Source organism: Ambystoma mexicanum, chromosome 10, assembly GCF_040938575.1.
Source record: "Ambystoma mexicanum isolate Mex_15411 chromosome 10, UKY_AmexF1_1, whole genome shotgun sequence".
NCBI lineage: Eukaryota > Metazoa > Chordata > Amphibia > Caudata > Ambystomatidae > Ambystoma > Ambystoma mexicanum.
In genome coordinates, this window is record NC_090932.1 from 1107976137 (window position 1) to 1107996692 (window position 20556).

General features: G+C 46.3%; 1 protein-coding gene across 1 annotated transcript in view; it reads right to left on the reverse strand.

Moving 5' to 3' along the window:
- The window catches only part of DDX56 (DEAD-box helicase 56), a 786153-nt gene that overhangs the window by 331897 nt on the left and 433700 nt on the right, over positions 1 to 20556 (reverse strand). The window contains exon 9 of the mRNA XM_069618962.1: positions 19976 to 20070. Within this exon, the coding sequence (XP_069475063.1) occupies positions 19976 to 20070 (95 nt within the window). The remainder of the gene's footprint in view (positions 1 to 19975; positions 20071 to 20556) is intronic.

A 20556-nucleotide genomic window follows, 5' to 3' on the forward strand; every position in this document is an offset into this window, starting at 1 on the left:
ACTAAATCCATTAGTAGCATGGGAGGACATAGAAGAATTCTTCCCGACACATGAACCATTGCCAGGGCCGTCTAGAGCAGAACTAGAAGACCATTTCAACAAAACAGACGCTGGAGAGAAAATTGATAAGGTCCATCATGAAATGAGCATCAAAAGTGATTACAAAAATATGGGAAGAAATGATCGATTTGAAGGTGCACAGCCGCAAGGCAAAGAGGGGGGTTTGTTCAGCCTCAAGCATAGAGCCTTATCTTTGGACAGGCTGAATCTGAATAGAGATGATGAAGAGGGAAGCCACACCAGTTGGGGCCAAGATATGTCAGACAAAGACAGAGAAATCTTCCATGGGGAGTAGGGCGCTAGTGCATGTGGTCTTGGGCGATGTTCTCTGATAGACAGACTTGAGATGGTCAGATCTGGACCTACCTAAACCGAGGACGCCAGAGCCCCTGGCACAGCCAGATCGACCCAGCGGGCAATTTTATAATGTGAGGGGGGGACTTGCCACGTGAGCAGGTTAAGGTCATTACCAGGAAGAAGACACTGTGGAACCATTGTCAGTGCTATGGACAGACAGACAGAGGGATGAATGCAATTTTGGGATTTCACAGTTCCCATTGTTAGAAAAGGGAGGAGTCAGACCACAGTATATACCATGGCCACAGATGGATAATGATAATGTAAGGTGCAAACTCCAGAGTGATGTTGGGTGCCGGAAAAATGGATCCATGTATTAGAGAAAATGACAGGAGAAAATACGCTGGCTAAAGGGGACATTAAGGGTCTTCTAGCAGCTATACCTGGGGAGAGAGCTGATGACATTTGGTCGAGAGCCGGATACGCAGGTGTCACTGCTCATAATACTGCTAATGGAGCACCATTTAAGAATTGTAGAGCGGCAGTTTGGAAAGGGCTCAGAGTACAGTGCCCAGACACGTCTGATATGGGAGCTATAAGGGCACGAAAGATGCAGGAAGGGGAGGATCTGTTGATTTACATTCAGAATTTTAAAGATCAAGAGCTTGGAAACGTGCGAACCATGGGGGAAATCTATACATGCATTCTATCATTTATTATGTCAAGGGTTACCAGATGAGGTGCAGAGACCATGGCCAGAAATACAGCTGACCCTAGAGCATCATTGCCAATTGTTGCAAGAAAAGAAATCAAAAGAATGAAGAATGTAGGAAGCTTGAGGAAGCTAAGTTGGTACAGAAAAAGTTATCAAAGTATGCTATAGAAGGGGCAATGTTAACTAGTGGGGAAGGGCTAGGATCGCAGCAAACAGCAGGTACGCCACAGGTGAATAACCAACAGCAGTTTGATCAAGGTGGGAATGGATTTATACCACAGGGAAGGGGAAACTTCAGAGGAAGAGGAGGCTTTCAGAATAATCAAGGGAATTTCCAGAGTAACCAAGGTGGGTTTCAGCCTATGCAGAATGATAATCAAGGCATGCAGGGACAGCAAATTAGGAGACTCCCTCCCGTATGTTGGACATGTGGAATGACAGGGCATATAGCACAAACATGTGGGAGCCAAGGGTATGTGCAGAATGGGTAGTTCTCAAGTGGGGGGACCGCTTACTCGCCTGCATATAGATCACAAAGTAGGGATGGGTTTGCCCAAGATCAGACAGTGTATCAAGCACAAGCGCCGAGAATGCAACAGGCTTTGCAACCAATGCAAGCACCATTGAATCTGCCAGGAGGACAATCACAGCACGCATCCGTGCAGATACAGCAGAATGCAAACACAGGACATTTATTGACTCCTAAGATAGGGGGTGTCGCTATAGAGGGTGGGAATACTTTCACGGGCACAGTAAAAAGTATGTACCCACAATAGGACAGCTCACTGGGTGACTTGATGTGTTCAATACTATCAGTAACGACAACCAAGGGTTGACGTCACGATAGCAGGCAAATCCTTTTCTTTTTTAGGAGACACGGGTGCAACTCGCTCATGTATATGAGAGGGAAACATTTTAATGTCAGGTAATGCCATGAATGCTCAAGGTTTCACAGGAGCTACAAATAGAGTTCCTTTTACTGAAAAATTGCCAGTCTATAGGTAAATGCGATATGTCTGTTCCATTGTTGTATTCAAAACAGACACCAGTTAATATACTGGGCCGAGATCTAATGACGAAATTGAACATGACTATCTGTTTTACCGATGAAGGAATAATGTGTTCAATGCCAGGAATGCATTATTTCAACGTGAGCGAATTCATCATGGCATTTACAGGACAAATAGCCATACGAGGGGTACCGTTAGAACCAAAAGTATTTCATTATGGGGTACGCATTTTGCTAACATGGCTGCCTGGTTTAGTGGGTAAAACCCTGAGAGTACCTGACCAATTTCTTTTTAGACCAGAGATTCCCATGGGCGAAGGGGTGGGGGTAGATTTTTTTCCTTAGAGTCGCAAGCAGCTGTAGTACGAGGGGTCGTGGCTATGCTGATAGGATTTGATGAAGGCAGATCGTGGAGTACAGTAATTGATATTGGAGAGTGAGATTAACTGATGTCACAGATGAGGACATATTTAAAGATGACCCATCTGATGACCAAGTAGTGTTCGAAATGAGCATTACATATTGGATAAGGGCAGAAAGACACAAGGTCCTACAGAGAATGACGATAGTGAGACGGCGTCCTGCATTTTTTGATGAAGACATGGTGAAAGTGCCAGTTTCATGATGTACTACGGGTCCTTGTGACGTTGGCCTATTAAAGGGGGTTGGAGAAGTTGCGATTAAACTGATGCCAGGAGCAATTTTACCTCAAGCACAACAGTATCCTATGTCTCGAGGGGCAGACAAGGGCATTTTTAAGACTATATGTGCCATGATGTATGAAGGCATTTTAGTGACGTCAGAGTCACCATGCAATACCGCAGTGTCATGAACTCGAATGGGGGGCTGAAGGGGGGTGTGGCGTTTAGTGCAAGATATGTGCCCGATGAACCAGATTGTAGAGGCAGAGTTTCCTCCAGTTCCTAACCCGGCGACGATCTAATGTAGCATCCCTGTTGAGGCGCGATATTTCACTCCGATTGACTTGAAAAATGTGTTTTTCTCAATACCGTTGCATAAAGATTCCCAGGGTCGGACGTCATTTACGTTCTGTCAGACTAAGTTGAAAAGCACAAGATTACCCCAGGGGTACTGTGAGTCTCCATCGATTTTCAATAGAGTCCTGCAGATGGACTTAAGCAATATTGATTTTCCAAGTGTCGTGCTGCAATACGTAGATATTTTGGCCTGCAGCATGTCAGAGGAAGAGTGGAGACGTGACTCAGTTCTGCAAATTATTTTAACCGAGAAAGGATATAAGGTGGAAAAAGAAAAATTGCAGTATTGCCAAGAAGAGGTGTTATACATAGGCCAGCTAATTTCGCATGAAGGAAAGAAACACACCTGAAAGGGCTGAGGCGCTTTTGAAAAAAGCAAAACTACACACGATAAAAGCACATGCAGCAATTTCTGGGATTGTGTAATTATGTAAGAACATGGGTATTTGATCATAGTTCATACACAAGTCCATTGTTGAAGGCCCTGAAAAAGGCTCAAGAGAATCAGGAAAAGATTGTATGGACTGAGGAAATTGAGGAGGGGCTCGATGAGTTAAAGAAAGCAATTTGTGCAGCTCCAGTTCTAAGGATTCCTCATTATTCAGAGGAATTCTTTTTATTCTTGCATACGAATGGAACAGTTATGACGGCAGTACTCACACAGAAAGGGTACAAGCCTTTAGCATATTACAGTGGGATTTTGGACCCAGTAATGAGGGTTCACTTCCCTTGCGAACAATCTTTGTAGCCGCCGTGTTCGCTATTGTGAAGTCTGCCAGCATAGTAATGGGGTGTTCCATGATGTTTGTTGAGCATACATTTGCTATTTTGGAAAAACCTAGAGGTACACTGACGTCTCAAAGAACTTCCGATTCTGAGGTGGTTATATCGAATCAGGCGATCAAAATAGTCAGATATAAAACAGTGAACCCTGCCAAGTTTGTAGCTGAACCACTGGCAGAAGACGAGCATGCACATGATTGCTCAAACTATGAAGAATTCTATGACGAGATCCCAAGGGTGAAAGAAAATGCTTTGGCAGCTGGGGAGAATCTCTATTGATGATTCTTCAAAAATCGATCAAACTGATGGGCAAAGATATTCAGGTGCTGCTGTGATTAAGCACACGGCTAACAGGGAATTTGAAGTAATGACAAGTGCACGACTACCGTTCCACTTTTCAGCACAGGCTGCAGAATTAGTGGCGCCGATTGGCGTGCTTGAGAATCATGCAGACCAGGAAGTAACCGTGTACAGTGACTCTGCCAATGTGACATCAGTAAACGCAGGGCTAGCACGTTGGAAAATGAGGGGCTACCTCTGAGGGGACAGCACTCCAGTGCAGAACGCCGCCTTATTGGACAGACTTATTGAAGCACTACAACTCCCAGTATCGATAGTTAAGTGCGCAGTGAACACTAAGAGAGCAGACTTTATTTCATGCGGAAACCAAGCCGCAGACGAAGAAGCAAAAAGAGTTGCATATTCACCTGATATTATGAGCTTTGATACGCCTGAAGTGAATGAAAGAATGGCGATGATGATTGTAAATGAAAGCTTTCAATAATTTATCGAAGACACAATGGATGGAAGTTCAAGGTGGAGCACCACAGGATGAGAAAGATCTGAGGACAGGGAGGGGGTGTTCTTTATCCCCTTCCGAGGCATTGTGGCAACAGGAAAGTACTGGTAAACCGGTGATGCCGATAGCCTTATTAAGGGTGGCGTAACAGCTACACTGCCCTGCGCATGACTTGACTCCTCATTCAAGTCCTTTACCATCGATGGTAACTCCATCAAAGTGGCCAAGGACACCAAGACATTAGGCATGTACCTTGATTCCACCCTCTCCTTAACTAGACAAACCAATGCAGTCTCCTCAGTTGCATTTTACACATGCAAGCTCATCATAGCCTTCCGCCTCTTTCTGTCACCAGCCAACTGTACTACCTTAGCCAGGACCCTGGTCCTATCCAAAATTGACTACTGTAATGCCCTCCATTTAGGTACTATGGAATGTAATATCAGAAAACTCCAAATTATCCAAAATAACGCTATTAGAGCGGCCTTAACATCCCTAGGACCTCGCACAACTCAGAACACAGACGTAACCTTCGTTGGCTATCAGTTAACCAGAGAATCTCCTTTAAAGCTCTGACACTCGCACACAAAAGTATTGCGAACCAAGCCCCCAGCTACCTCTCCAACAGGTTCACAACTCATTCAGCTGCGAGACCCCTCAGAAGCACACATGCTAATTGCCTTGTCATCCCACACTTCAACCTCCAAAAATCTGGTTGTCGTAGTTTCCCAGTTCTCGCGGCTAAGCTGTGGAACACTCTACCCAACCTACTCAGAGCTGAACCTTCGTTCCCTGCCTTCAAGCGTAAGGCCAAAGCTTGGCTGTCCACCTTTGACTAGGCATTACCTTGACTGGAACCTTCATCTCAGCATCTTAGGCCGCTTTTGCATTATATCTTAACCTTATATTTTACTCCGACTGTGTATCCTGTACACCTCCATTTAGGTATCATGTATATTCTGTATATTTCAAGTTAATATTGTGTCTGTAACCTTGTATATTTTGTATATTTTTAAAAGGTAAATATTGTGTACATATGTAACCTGCCTGTAACTAAATAATGTGCCAGGTTGCCCTCGGGCCTTTTGCGCTATACAAATAAACAAAATACAAATACAAATACTAGGGAAAGCCTCACAGCAACTAGTGCGGAGGACTGGTTTGTACCGAATTTGTTAGCGCATGTTGCATTTTATGCAGTAAATTGCATCGTATGTCAAACGTTTACTGCTGGGCACACGCTGCGAACAGTCGGAGGAGTTATACCTTGACTGAATAGTCCATTTCAGCATTTACATATTGATTATGTCGACATGCTATAGGTTTGTAATGGTTATAGATATATGATCATGGTTGTGTGCCCTTTTTCTAGATGGGTCGAAGCATGCCCGTGCACACTTCCAGACGCCACTTGCGCTGAGAAATGTTTAGTTTGAGAAGCATTTCCGAGATGGGGGAATATGTGAGGTATTGAGATCAGATGATGGCCCACATTTTGTGAATGAAGTGTTCGAACAAATTAGCTTATTGCTCAGTATAAAGCATACGTTTTCCTCAGCTTATCACCCGCAAGCGAACAAGTCTGTGAGAGACTCAACGGTCTGCTCAAAGAGAAAATAACCAAGCTTAAGTTAACTTTGAAAAAAAGGATGGCTGCATTGCCTGCCTCTTGCATTATATGCATTGAGGAAACAACCAGGCTCTGACCATCACCTCACAAACTAGTAACAGGGACGCGAATGAGAATGCCTCTCACTCCATCGAGGATTATAAGTGATGCACAGACAACAGCAGAATTGTTAGGAGATGTGCTACGTGCCTACTTAACATGTATGACTACAAGTATCTGTCATTTCAGACCAAGTCAAGCGGACGGGGTGTCCATCTCAGAACACAGATGAAAACCATACAGCAACCAGACCAAATTAGCCATTATTGCCAAAGTTGTTTCCCAGAGATCAAGTTTTTATCAGGAACTTTGTCCACAAATGGCATCAACCCAGATGTAATGGTCCTCGTCATGCCAAGGAGCTGCCACTCTTTTCTGTAAAGTGAGATGAAATGGTCAGAAGACCGACCTTGATCTAAGATGTCCGTTATCATCCTGAACAAAGTTTTCAGGAGGACTGTACCAGCCCAGCCATGAGCCTCCTGTATGAAGACTCTGCATGAGCCCCAGGTACGAAAACGATCCTGGCCGGCTTCGTTAGAAGGCGCGACCAGAGCCGTGCCATGCGATTGAAATATCGCTAACATTTGCTCCTTAAAGGCAGCCCATTCATCTGGAGTCGAGGACTTTGTCGGGCATGCCACTTTCCTCGCGGCTCCCTCCTCCGAGGACGACGGGGAAGGCAACCGGTGACGGCACTTCCACGAATGCCGCGACAAAGAAGAATAATGGCGGGAACCACTACAGGACCGAGAACTCCGGCCCTCCACCCGGCGCGGAGAGTCGCTCTTCGAGTCGTCGGTGGACACCGCTTTGGAGTTGGACTTTGATTTTCAGGATTTACTGGGCTTAGAACCCATACCTACCTGGAGCTTCCCCTTCCGATCCCACAAGGCCTTGGCAGACAGCGACTGGCATTTCGAACCGTCGGTGTCGTGCGACTCGCCAAAGTACCACAAACAAATGCAATGCGGGTCGATCGCCATTTTTGAGAGTAACGGCAGGTCTAGAAGCCAGACCACCGAGTCGGAGGGGTCGACGAAAAAGACATCTGAACGATGAACACAAGAGGTGCGCCGAGTTTCACGAAGCAACACGTTCGCGGAAAGAAACAGAACTGAGGCTGCGGGGCGCTGTGCGTCCTATTTATAACATCCGGTGACGTCGCCCTCGACCGAGGCCTTTGAAGGACATCGACGCCATCGACGCAGGACGCCGTCTGCTGAAAAAGTTTCCAAAGTGCACAGCTCTGGACATTACATGTCAAAGATGTGGAATACGTTGGAGGCCACAATCCATTCGAAGTGGCTATAATAAGGCAGCCAAGGCCTTATGTGATTGTCCCTACTCCAGTGGTGCATATGAAAGCGCCTAGTCCTGAGACAGATCGGTCTGGGCTTCCCTTTGGGGGTAGGTCAGCTTTACAGGTTTTTCATGATACTTGGATAACTTTGTATTATGCCAGTAGGAAGAGACCTTTGGCCTCATTACGACGCAGGTGGTAAGGGGTTAACGGTGCCGTAAAAGGTGGCGCAGCCGTTAACCTCTTACCGCCTAATTACGAGGTCCCTTTGCGGGTCCCCACCTTAACGGCTGGTTTTACCAGCCGTTCAGGAAGGACCCCACAAAGGGACTTTTGAGGTAATTACGGTACGCAATTTGCGGAACCGTAAATACCACCTTCCCCATTGAGCCCTATGGGGCAAAAATGGGGAAGGGCCAATGGTGAATTACCGCCCCGCCAACCTTGGAATGGGGCGCTAATTCCGCCATCCACCATGGCGCAATCAGTAAAATACCGGCGTCAACCATGGCGCTAAAAGCGCCATGGTTAACGCATGGGTCGTAATGACCCTCCTTATGTGGCTTTTGCTACACCAGTAGCACAGTGTCACCGAGTACACTGACAAATGTCCCTATTATTCCCACAGTGAGAAGGAACTATGCGGATATACTTCATGAGATGATTATAGGAGCTCTTGAGGCAAGAAGGAGACCTAAGAGAAGTGCAAGGGAAGATGATCATGACTTGAATGATTATCTAGACATAACATTTGGGGAACAACGTTTGGTACCATCATATGAAAGAGGTAGGGAGGACCACACCTCAGAAGAGGAATGCTATGTATGTGCACTCCTGCCTTATAGTATGGGGAAGTCTAAGATATTCATAGCCATTGAAATAGATGTGCAGACAGCACACTGTCTTTCTCACATTGCACTCTGCTGAGCAAGAGGTCAGTTCATGGGCAGAGCAGCCTCTTTAGTATGGGCAACAGAATGGACAGATCCAGATGAAGATGATTATGTTCAAGACACAAAGACAAGGACATTCACTAGGAATCATGTGATAAAATATGAAAAGCCTCAGTGAAAGGAGCTGGACATAAGATGGGAAGTGAACAGAAGGTTTGAAAGCCAAGGAAAAACTGCAAAAGAAATTCAAAGATGGAAGGCAAGAGGCCAAATGCAGATTCGGGGATCAGTGCTTTCTCCAGATGGATGGAAGAAAAGAGTGGGTATCTGCAGAGCCTGGGTAATAATTGGTTATCAAAAGACAACCGTCAACCTGGTAGAAAATGGATGCAAACCTTTATGGCCAAACCTTGCTAAATTACTGATATGGATCGAAGACAAAGGAGGTCCTTTACAGATAGTGCAAAGCTGTGTTTCAGAAACAATGGCACAAGACGACTTGGAGAGAATCAGAATTGTGGTCGAATCTTCAATGTGCCAGGAATGAGCGTTGGAACAGCAGTGATAATGGACCATTACTGGGCTTGTGGATCCAGAGCTTACATGAAGCTGCCCAAGGATTGGGGAGGACTATGCTTTATAGTAAATGTCCATGTTCCAGCATTGGTGATTCCAAAAAGTGCCCTAGACATTGGTGAGTTTCTGAAAGCAGATGCTCACCTAAGGAAGAAGAGATCTGCTTAACTCCTGAATTGAATGGAGAGAGAGAACTATTTCTCAGCCAAGTCAAAAGAAGCCTTTGATTACATCCAATATGAGCACAGATTGTTTAGTAAGACTTCATCGATATTCACAATAATCTTCATGCCCAGGATCCAGATGGATGCAAATACTAAGTGGGTATAAATAACCAGATGGGAGATTCTGCAGACGATCAACACTAACATAAAGTGATTCAATGCTATCAAGGAAGAGCCGAGAGCCATACGACTGATGACTCTTCAGAATAGATACGTCCTGGACATGATCACAGCTATGGATGGAGGTGTTTGTGCCAAAATTGGAGAATCATGTTGTACATTCATACCTTCTCACCACAATGAGAATGGCACCTTGACAGAGGCCATATCGATGCTGACGAAGTTACACGTCCAGATGATAGACTAAGTGGAAGATATTTCTGATGTCAGTTTGTTTGAATCAATATTCTCGTGGGTTTCACAATGGATGGCAGACATGTTCAAGTTCCTTTGAGCCCTGATAGTGATGTTATTGCTTGGATTGTGTGTGATCAGGATAATCTCACAATGCAAGAAGACTGCAAAGAAAGCTGTAGGAATGAAGGTCATGATTGATATTGAATCAGGATGGAAGACCAAAGAGCTGATAGATAAAGAAATCGGACTACGTGAAGGCTAGCAAATGTCCTGTACCCAAATAACCACAAGTAGTACGTGCGGAAATGGATTTACTGCAGTCCAAGTGGACAATGCATGCTTATGTCCTGGAGTAATGATGAGCATGTGAAATCAGCAGGATGCCTGAAAGGAGTCAAAGATATGGGTCCCAAAAAAGTATTTCTTCAGACGAGGGTATCTTGATGTGAAGACTGATGAGAGTGGTCGATGAATCGCCTAGAGGGGCTGGGGAAGTGTAGAGGTGGAGCCAAGTACCCCCACCCAAAGCTCCTCCCCCATGCTGCCTATTTGTTGGGAGCCGGAGTGTGAGACACATGCAATACCAGTGAATACCTATACCAAAAAGAGTCTTGGAAGTAAGGTTTGCATTGAGGAAGCCATACATGCATTCATGACAATATGATGGCCATTTGAATGAAATCCCGGAGGAAGTGTGAAAACGGAGCAGAAGAGAAGATTGGTAACGTCATGAAAAGCAGAACAGACGGCCCTAAAGAACAGACAAGAAGCTGGAGACCATAGACATTCAATAGGCAATAAAGAAAAGGTGTCAAAGATGAACAAGTTACTTCTTACCTTGTAACGTTCTTTCGATGGGATGTTCCTCCGACGTAATCCTTATCTTAAATATCTCCTTCGAGCTTTGCTGGCCTCGGAAAATTTTTCTCTAGAGAGCGCTGCGCGTCGACGTCCGCCGAGTCGATGTCCCTCGACAGCCGCCGTATCGACGTCGACGTCATCCTGCCTATAAAGGCCGCGCGCAGCGTCCGTTGCTCAGTTCCGTTTTGTAGCCCACAGTTTTTCTGTCTGGACTAGACTAATCACCCTGAAGGAGCGTAAACTGCAACAACAAGGGAAGTAGTACTGCAGGGATGGATGGGAGGGTCGATAAGGAATACGTCGGAGGAACATCCCATCGAAAGAACGTTACAAGGTAAGAAGTAACTTGTTCTTCGAAGGGATTGTGTCCTCCAACGTATTCCTTATCTTAGATAGGCTCCCATAGCAGTATTCTGTTATTGGAGGTGGGAGTACTGACTTCATGCTTCCTTTTATTGATGAATAGACTGCAATACTGCCCTTCCAAACCTAGTCTCTTGACTGGAGGAGGAATCCAAGTTGTAAAATCGTGTAAAGGTATGGGCGGACGACCATGTGGCAGCCGCACATATGTCTTTCACCGGCACTCCTCTTTTGAGAGCCGATGAAGCTGCAATACCTCTGGTCGAATGAGCCCTAAGATTTTGAGGGGGCTCTTTTCCTGCCAGTTTATAACATTCCAAAATGGCTAGAATGATCCATCTGGAAATGGTCTGCTTAGTTATCGGTAACCCCAGCTTGTGACCTGCGTAGCCTACAAACAGCTGGTCTGCCTGTTTTATCCTAGCCAGTCTACTGATGTAAAAACTTAAAGCCCTTCTAGGGTCTAGCCTGTGTAACCTCTCTTCCTCTTTTCCCGGATGAGGAGGAGGAGGAGGATAGAAAGATGGCAGGGTAATCTTCTGAGTGATATGGAATTCAGAAACCACCTTTGGGAGGAAATTAGGCTTCACTTGCATGACAACTTTGTCTTTGTGAAAGATTGTATGAGGAGGTTTACAAGAAAGAGCTTGTAACTCGCTCACCCTTCTAGCAGATGTAATCTTAACGAACAAGAATGGAGTGGTTCGAAAGGTGTGCCCATCAGGAAAGTTAGGACTAAGTTTAAATCCCATAGGGGGACCTGGAATGGTCTTGGGGGATAAACGTTAGTTAACCCCTTTAGAAACTGTATTACCAAGGGTAACTTGAAATAGGATGGTTCTTCCGCAGTGCGCTTAAAGATGGATAGCGCTGCGAGATAGCCCTTAATGGTGCCAACTTGAAGACCTGAATTCGCCAAATAGAGTAGGAAGGACACAACCATTGGTGTACCACATGAAAAGGGGTCGATATTCTTTTCTCTACACCAGCTGCAAAATCTGTTCCAACGGCAGCGGTATAAAGACTTTGTTGCTGGCCTCCTTGCCGAAAGCAACACCTCCATATCATCATCAGGGAGGTCCCAATCCTTGTACCTCAGCCTTTCAGAATCCAAGCATGAAGTTTGAGGGTTTTGATGTCTGGATGGAGAACCTGACCTCCCTTCTGTGAGAGTAGATTCTCTCTGAGTGGAAGTCGAATTGGAGGGCAGATGGACAAGTCTAGAAGGTCCGGGTACCACGTTCTCCTGGCCCAATCCGGGGCAATTAGGATCATGGTTTTTCGGAATCTTCTCAACCTCCTGATCATTTGAGGAATGACAGGGACCGATGGGAACGCGTACACAAGCGGAAACTCCCAGTCCACTATGAACGTGTCTCCTAGAGCTCCTCTCGGGGGAAATTCCCTTGAACAGAACAGATCGCACTTCCTGTTGACACTGGTGGCGAACAGATCCACCTGAGGGGTTCCCCAAAGGCCGAAGATCTCTTGAAGGACTTCCTGAGCTAGTTCCCACTCGTGGGAGACTGTGCTCTGCCTGCTCAGAGCGTCCGCTGTCAAGTTCTTCTCTCCGGCTAGGTGAACTGCCGATAGAGAGATTCCATCTTGGATTGCCCAAACCAGAGCTGCATCGCCTCTCTGCACAGGGGTAGTGATCCTACGCCTCCTCTTTTGTTGAGGTAATGCATGGCCACTGTGTTGTCCGTCATTATCAGGACATTCTTCGCTTGTACAGCTGGCAGGAACGCCTTCAGCGCAAGTCTGATGGCCCTCAGCTCTAACAGGCTGATATGTAGTCTGGACTCCGATGGAGACCAACGACCACTGATGGTCAAGTCGTTGGCGTGGGCTCCCCACCCCGTGAGTGAGGCATCCGTGACTACTGTTATCTCCGGCCAGGGTTGCCAAAACTGTTCTCCTTTCAGAATGTTCTCCTGACAGGCCCACCACTGAAGGTCTGGAGCCACCCTGTCGGGAACCTGAAGAAGATCTGTTATTCTTCCTGAGAATTGTGACCACTGAGTCTTCAGTGCCCACTGGAGGGATCTCATTCTCAGGCGAGCCTCTGGCACTAGGAAAATGCAGGATGCCATGAGGTCTAGCAACCTCAAAAAGTCGAAGGCTATGAGACGTTGGTCATTTTGGAACTTGGTAACCATCTGTAGAATATCTTGAGCCCTCACCTCTGGTGGCGAGGTTTTTCCCAGGGAAGTGTCCAGGATCGCTCCGATGAACTGGAGTCTCTGCGATGGTATCATTTGTGACTTCTTTAAATTGAGGGATAAGCCCAGTCTGTGAAGGGAGTGGCAAACGTGATTTAGCTGGATCTGAGCTTGTTCCGAAGATACAGCCCTGATAAACCAATCGTCCAATCGCCAACTATTTGTGGCATTCACGTTCAGCGAGTCCTGCTCCCTGAAGAGGTGATTGATTTCTTGTCATCGGTGTTTGACAGGGAGGGTGTTCCTGCGGGAGTGGTCACCGACAACGGTCCCCAGTTTGTATCGGGTGCCATGCAAGAGTTCTTCTCTAAACTAGGGTCCAGGTAGGGGTAGACGTGAATCCCTTCCCTCCTTTGACTTGCAGCCACTACCGACATTAACTTGAAGACCCTCGGGGCGGAGGTCAGCCCAAATGGCAGCACTCGAAATTGATAGTGAGAGTTGCCAATTGCGAACCTCAGGTATTTCCTGTGCTTGAGATGGATAGGCACATGGAAATAAGCGTCCTGAAGGTCCAGAGATACCAATCAGTCCTGGAACTGAAGGGCCTGAAGGATCTGAAAAAGAGTTACCATCTTGAATTTGTCTTTCCTGAGGAATTTGTTCAATTCTCGCAAGTCCAAGATGGGTCTCAGTCCTCCGTCTTTCTTTGGAATGAGAAAGTAAGGGGAGTACCAGCCCTTGTTCCTCTCCGCTACAGGTACCGGTTCTATGGCACCTTTCTCTAGCAGGTCTAAAATTTCCTGCAAGAGGAGCGGATCTGGAGCTTTCTGAGAGCTGATCCCCGGTGGATGACTGAGGTATGCGTAGGAGAGGCAGGGAGTAACCTTGGGCAACTGTTTCCAATGCCCAAGCATCTGACGTGATAGCCTGCCATTCCGCCAGATGTTGAGTTAACCTGCCTCCTACAGGTGTCTTGTGAGGGAAGTCCTCAGAGTGGTTTTGGGGCGGCTGATGCAGATGCCGATGGTAAAGAGGCACCTGCTGTTGCTGCGGCTTTTGAATATCTACCCCGTCCACCTCGGGTAGTTCTTCTTTGTCCTCTTTGAGCCGGTCGTCCTCTACCTCTTCCGAATGCGGAGTAGAAGCGAAAGGACTTGCCCCTCGCAGAGGTTCCTGTGGGACGAAAAGGTGTCTGACGGATTGCAGCGCCTAGGGATTTTGCTGCTGCCCTTGATGTTTGCAGTTTTTCTAAACGGCATCCGCCTTTTTCCCAAACAAAGAAGAGCCATCGAATGGCATGTTCAAGAACCTGGCTTGCACATCTGGGGCAAAACCAGACTTTCTCAACCAAGCGAATCTCCTGGTTGTTGTACTTGCCGCCATTGCTCTGTTGATACTGTCAGCCGAATCAATGCCCGTCTGGAGGGATTCGCACATGGCGTCTTTACCGTCCTGTATGATATTTAGGAACGCCTCCCTTTCTTCTCCCTCCGGGATGCAGTCAGCCGCTGTAGAAGCACACTCCCAAAGTGTATGGCTGAATCTAGCAAGGGTGCAAGTAGCATTAACAGATTTTAACGCCATGCTACATGCCGAAAAAACTTTCTTTGCCATAGCATCATATTTCTTATCGTCCCTGTCCTGTGGGACGGTAGGGTAAGCAGTCTTGACATCAGTAGAAGATGCTGCCTGTACCACCAGACTTTCTGGGGATGGGTGTTTTGACAAAAACTCCGGGTCTGCAGAAGATACCCTGTATTTAGTAGACCGTTTTTTATTTACTGCCGGGACGACATCTGTGGTTTCCCAGTTCGTCATGATTTTCCTCTGAAGAGCTTTATGAAAGGGCACTACAGGATCCTCCTGTGGACCTTTATCAAGAATATCCGTGAGGTCATCTTGTTGGAAAGCCTGTGAAGGTGTTGACCACCCCATAAATTCTGTGATCCTGGCCATTAAGGTTCTATAGGGGGTTTCAGCATGCTCCCCTGGGTCTGGCCTAGCGAACTCCACCTTGGGGGAAGTGTCTAACCCACTTGCCTCATGTAAGGAATCATGGAGATCCTTTAACCTGCGTTCTTCTAAGGATAACTCCTCTTGAACTGGGGTTGCAGGTCCCTGCAACTCAAATGTGTCTTCCTGTTCAGATAGTTCTCCCTCTTCCATAATTGAGGACATAGTTCTCAATTGTTCTGAACTCACAAAGGGTGTGAAACCCATCTCCAAGGCAGAGGGTGCCAAACTTGTTGTAATTGGCCTCGAAAACATCGATGTCGTCGACATCGAAGGCTTCGGGCGTGGCGTCGAAAACAAAGGCGGAGGCCTCAAGGACCTCGATAGAATTGGGATTCTGCTCGAGGAAGTCGACAATCTCAACGCCATTGTCATCGAGGACCTGGGGATAGCCACTGAGTGCGTCGCAACCGTGACTTACCTTGGCGTCGACGCCGGTGTCGAAGATGGCGTCGAGTCGACAGACCCGTGTGTCGAAGGTCCCTTCGACAACGGCGTCGAAGACACCGACCTCGGCGTCGACAGAACCTTCGAAGAAGGTTTCGAGGTCATAGCTTTACTCGAGAGTTTGTGACGCGCTCGAGAAGCTTCCTTCGCCGGGTACTGCGACTCGCAGCGTTTTTGACCTTCGGGTCTTTCGACCAGAGCATCGCTCTCGGCAGTCTTCGAGGGGGTCGAGGACGCTTTCTCGAAGACGATCATATTTTTGCGGAATTCCTCCCATTCAGCCCGGGAACTATGTTTCGTGGGGCAAGGGATTCTCTTAGGAGAAACAGAGGAAGAGGAGGACCAAGAAGGGGATCTTCGATGTCTCCTCTTCGAGTGCTTCGATCTCGAGGAGTGATGGGACCCACTCCGAGACCTGGAGCGCGAATGGTGACGAGGAGACGAATGTCTCGACTTCGTCGAGGAAGAAGAAGCTTTTGAAGTCTTACCTTTCTCCAGCTTCCCACTACGCTCCTTCAGGGCCTTAGCTGTCATGGACATACAGTCCTCGCACTCCGAACAATGGTGTTCAGCTCCCAAACACCACAGACAAACTCTGTGAGGGTCAGTCAGCGACATCTTTTTCCCACAGTCTCGGCATTTTTTGAAGCCGGACCGAGGGGTTGTCGGTTCCGACGAGGAAGCCATCGAGTATGGATCGAATATCTCGAGATAAATAGGATAAATTCTCTACGAAACTGAGCAACGATATTCCAAGGCACTGAGTAAGCGCGGAAAAACGGAACTGAGCAACGGACGCTGCGCGCGGCCTTTATAGGCAGGATGACGTCGTTACGGCTGCTGTCGAGGGGCACCGACTCGGCAGACGTCGACGCGCAGTGCCCTCTAGAGAAAATTTTTCCGAGGCCAGCAAAGCTGGAAGGAGATATTTAAGATAAGGAATACGCCGGAGGACACAATCCCTTCGAATAGCAACATTTCGAGCTCAAGATGAAGATGTTCATGCTACAGAAATAATTAAGAAAACGTCAAGTCGTTTTACAATTGTACAGATGCAGTAAAGCTAATAGACAAAATATTCTCAAAGGCTGGCTATGTAGTGAAGAGATTGCGGCGCTGCGCCAACGTATATCCATAGGAAACGTAAGGACTATGGATGATTCCACAACGGACTTTATCAGAGTTGGACACCGTGAGCAGAAAGGATTTTTCGGTGTGTCGCAGTTAGAAATTGAGAGCTTAACCATGGAGGTGAATCAAGGAAATGTTTAGTAGGCCCAACACCAGGATGTCAAGGCCAGCGTGGGCCTGAATGTTCATACAGTAGTTACAGAGCATTTGAAAAGAACAAAACTCCTGTCTTAAGTGAGGAGCAAGACCATTGAAGACATCAGAGGTTCATAATATAATAGTATTTTAAATGCAGAAATGCTCTGAAACATGGTCTGCAGTCACGTGGTTGGATGAAAATAGGCACTAGGACGAGTTGTATCGAAACCAAGAAGACAGAGTATGCCTATATTCCCTCTTATTCTCAAGCACAGGGAACATTTCCAAGGTCAAGTTCAAAGCCTTAATTGACTGGGAGACTGCAAGGGTGATGATGGATGACAAGCTAATTGGTGGGAAGCTATGGTTAGGACCAGCCCACCAGCACCTGGATGCTGCTTGCCTGTGTGGAATATTACAGAGGTGTACAAGGGTGCCAACCAATCACAGAGGAACACGTAATCGAGAGCCCTATAGTTTGTATAACCAATGGGCAGTTTTGTATTTGATGACTTTTGTAGTGACCTGCACTAGAGGAGGGCTTATTTGCCCCACCTGATGTTAGAGACCCAATCACCTTCCCTGACCAGTATGGAACATATACCTAGATGTTCCCTGTAATTCTATCAAATCCCCAAGTAGTTTTTTGTAGATTGCAACGTAGATTGACATCAATGATGATGAGCTTTTAGTATAGAAGTTGGTTTTATTATGAAATGCATTGAGTGAGAAGATCGAGCAAGTTTGTTGATATTTGTTGTAACTCCCTGTTTCAGATCATTGATATTAAAACAGACACACTTTGCCAACTTCCTGAGTCAGTTTTATTATTGATGTTTGAGTATATTCTGTATCTCCATTCAACACAAAGTATGGCTATCTCGTCTTAATGGGCTGGGTTGGACAACCCAATTCACAGGCCTCCCGAGTCAGCAATGAGCGGTCTAGTCCTTTATGGACTGATCAACCTGGCGGGAAGTTTAAAAGCAGGAAGTACAGCAAAAATTGAGTCCGCTGTGGAAGCTGGTCTACGGACTGTGGGACGAGAGCAGACATTTACTCGAAGGCAGCATGGCTGACAGAGTGCTCGAGACCCCTTAAAGATGCAGAGTGTATGTAGCAGGAAGCAAGGCTGAAGGAAGCTGGAGACTGGTGGTGGAAAGACCAGGCGAAGCTGTTAAGTGAGACCTGGGCTGCGAGAGACGCATCAGAGGTATGAGCGAGGCCACGGAGAGACTCTGGAGAGAAGGAGCGAGGAGCTTCACGTGAGTGTCCGCTTATGGCAGCTGAAAGCTGGAAGCCTCGCTATAAGGTCCGACTGGTGAGTCAACCGAGGATAGGGGACACCAGGACAGCAGGCGAGCATGCAAAGCATTGAATGAATGTCGATTTGAATGAAAACAAGTACTTTTTGAATACCGATACAAATGAAAATGTAAATAAGCACTACCAATCTGATTAAAAACAATCTTGTGGAACTTTCTGATATAAGGAACTGTGTAAGCAAGCACTGGAAAAAAGCATCTACAAGAGCCATAATAGTATAAAGAAATATGCAACATGAACAACAAGCATTGGCAAGAGCCAGGAGAATATGTGAAAGTCCAACAAGTGAATGGTGGCAAAAGATGATAAAGCATCAGGAGGATGTGAAATGAGAATGAACCAAGCACCACTGTAAAGCTGAAGCAGTGGCAACACAGCATATAAATTAGCCAGTAAGGTGTATCGGTTGGGCGGCCTATAATGAGTGGACAGTGTGGTCTGACAACTGCACCTTGACCGAGTGCACCCATCTATGGAAAAGCCACTGAAAGCACCCACAAAGAAGCTTGTGATTGATTCAGATCACACAAGCTTTCCTTTCTATTCAAAGAATAGAACTATAGGATATTGGTGAAAAGTAACCAAACCAGAGGAGCTGGCAAGTTTCCCATGGAATTCTATCGTTTTGGAATGGTGGAACACTTACAATCTTGGGGAAGGGAATCCCTTTGCAATGTGCACCATTTTCAACTTGGTCAACGGGAATTCTGAACTTTTATTTGAACAATGCTTATTTTGACGCTGACATCCCTACACATTGTATATAAACAGATGTACGGGCACGTATAGGTTTTGGACACAGTCTGTGTCAGGAAGTCTAAATCAAATATCTGCCTATCTTTAATTTCCTTTAGGGAGAGAAATCCCACCTTAGCATAGGGCAAGTTGGGCCTTTTTCGAATCTTACATTTGATTTCATAAAAGTGTATAGCCCAAACTTTATTCGGTGGTCTGTGTCTACTTCATGATGCCTTCACAACTCAAGTTAGGGGGTTCTACTCTTGTGAACTGGTTTTCTCATTGCTTAACTACTTACCTTCCCTTTAGGGTGTTAGGTGAATTGTGTATGCATTTCGATATCCAAAAGGTGACTATTTTTTAAATGTAGAGTGTTGTGTGATCACATTACCTGCTAGATTGATTTTTTCCTAGTTTGTTTTTCTGACTATAATTGACATAGTATGTTTGTACTTACCTGTCTAAGTAGAAACATTGTGTATTTCACTGTGTGGACTCATTGTGGAGCCCTGATCCCACTCACCTCTCCTAAGGCTAAGCCTTGACCACTCTCCACACTTACCCTGATTGGGTTTGGCTAACCTCTCAGAGTTCCCTGTACACTATAACTAGGGTGGCCTCCTAAAATCTATCCACCAGGCCAGATTTGAGAAATCCATCTTAACAGCCATAACACAAATTTTTCAGCTTTGGGCAAATTAAGTACAATTACTAGAGACGCTAGATGGGAAGACTATGTACAGCTTGTGTAGCTGTAATACATTAAACATACCCCTTGCCATTGGCCACCAAGACAACAGTCACATTATGAAGATGCCGTTTTCAGTATATTGCTAGATGCTGCACACAATTATTCAACCAACAAACCGTAAACTTGCTATGAAAACTATCCAATATAGCAATCCTAAGGAATGGAAAACCAACCGGATCTGAGGGGAGAAGTCTCCACCTAGGAGTCAATGGTTCTGGTAGTGGGTTCAAGAATTTCTGGAGTTGACCCACCCACTAACATACTGCAAGATCTTGGGCAAGTCCCTTTATTTTATTGTTCAACGTTGCAAAAATCCCAAGGCACTGCACATTACAATTAAGATGGGAGAAATCACTCACCTCCTGTGAGCGCCTCCTCCACTTCAGCCAGACGGGGGAGCTCCTCGTGCGAGACCAGGGTCAGGGCTGTGCCAGGGTTATTAGCACGTGCAGTCCTGCAGGAGAAAAAGACAGCTAGCAATCAGGATGGACAGTACAGAAATGAGTGAAGAGATAGCATTGCTAGAGTAGACCCCCGTCTGCAGTCACACCACCAATAACTGCCCTCACAGCAGAGGTGGTCACTGTCAGGAGCAGCTGACTGCACACCAAGAGCAGCCTACATTGCAACAATATCAATTATGAACTGCACTCACAACAGAAAAGGTGCAATAGGATTTGCTTTTGCTGCAGTGAAAACCCAGAGCTGCCCCAGTTAGAAGCATGTTCCTATAACCCACATTTAAGTTTCAGGACAAATAATCCACACCAAGATTGCAGGGTGTTTGGAAAGATTTTTCTTCCTGCGTCGTTCCCCTTTGACCTCAATGGGACCCCCAGCAGGTCTGCTATCATTTGGATCTGGACTGATTTGGTGGGGGGTGGATGGGTTGTGATGAATCAGCAATTATTCCCACCGAAAAATAGCCTGCAACCCTTCT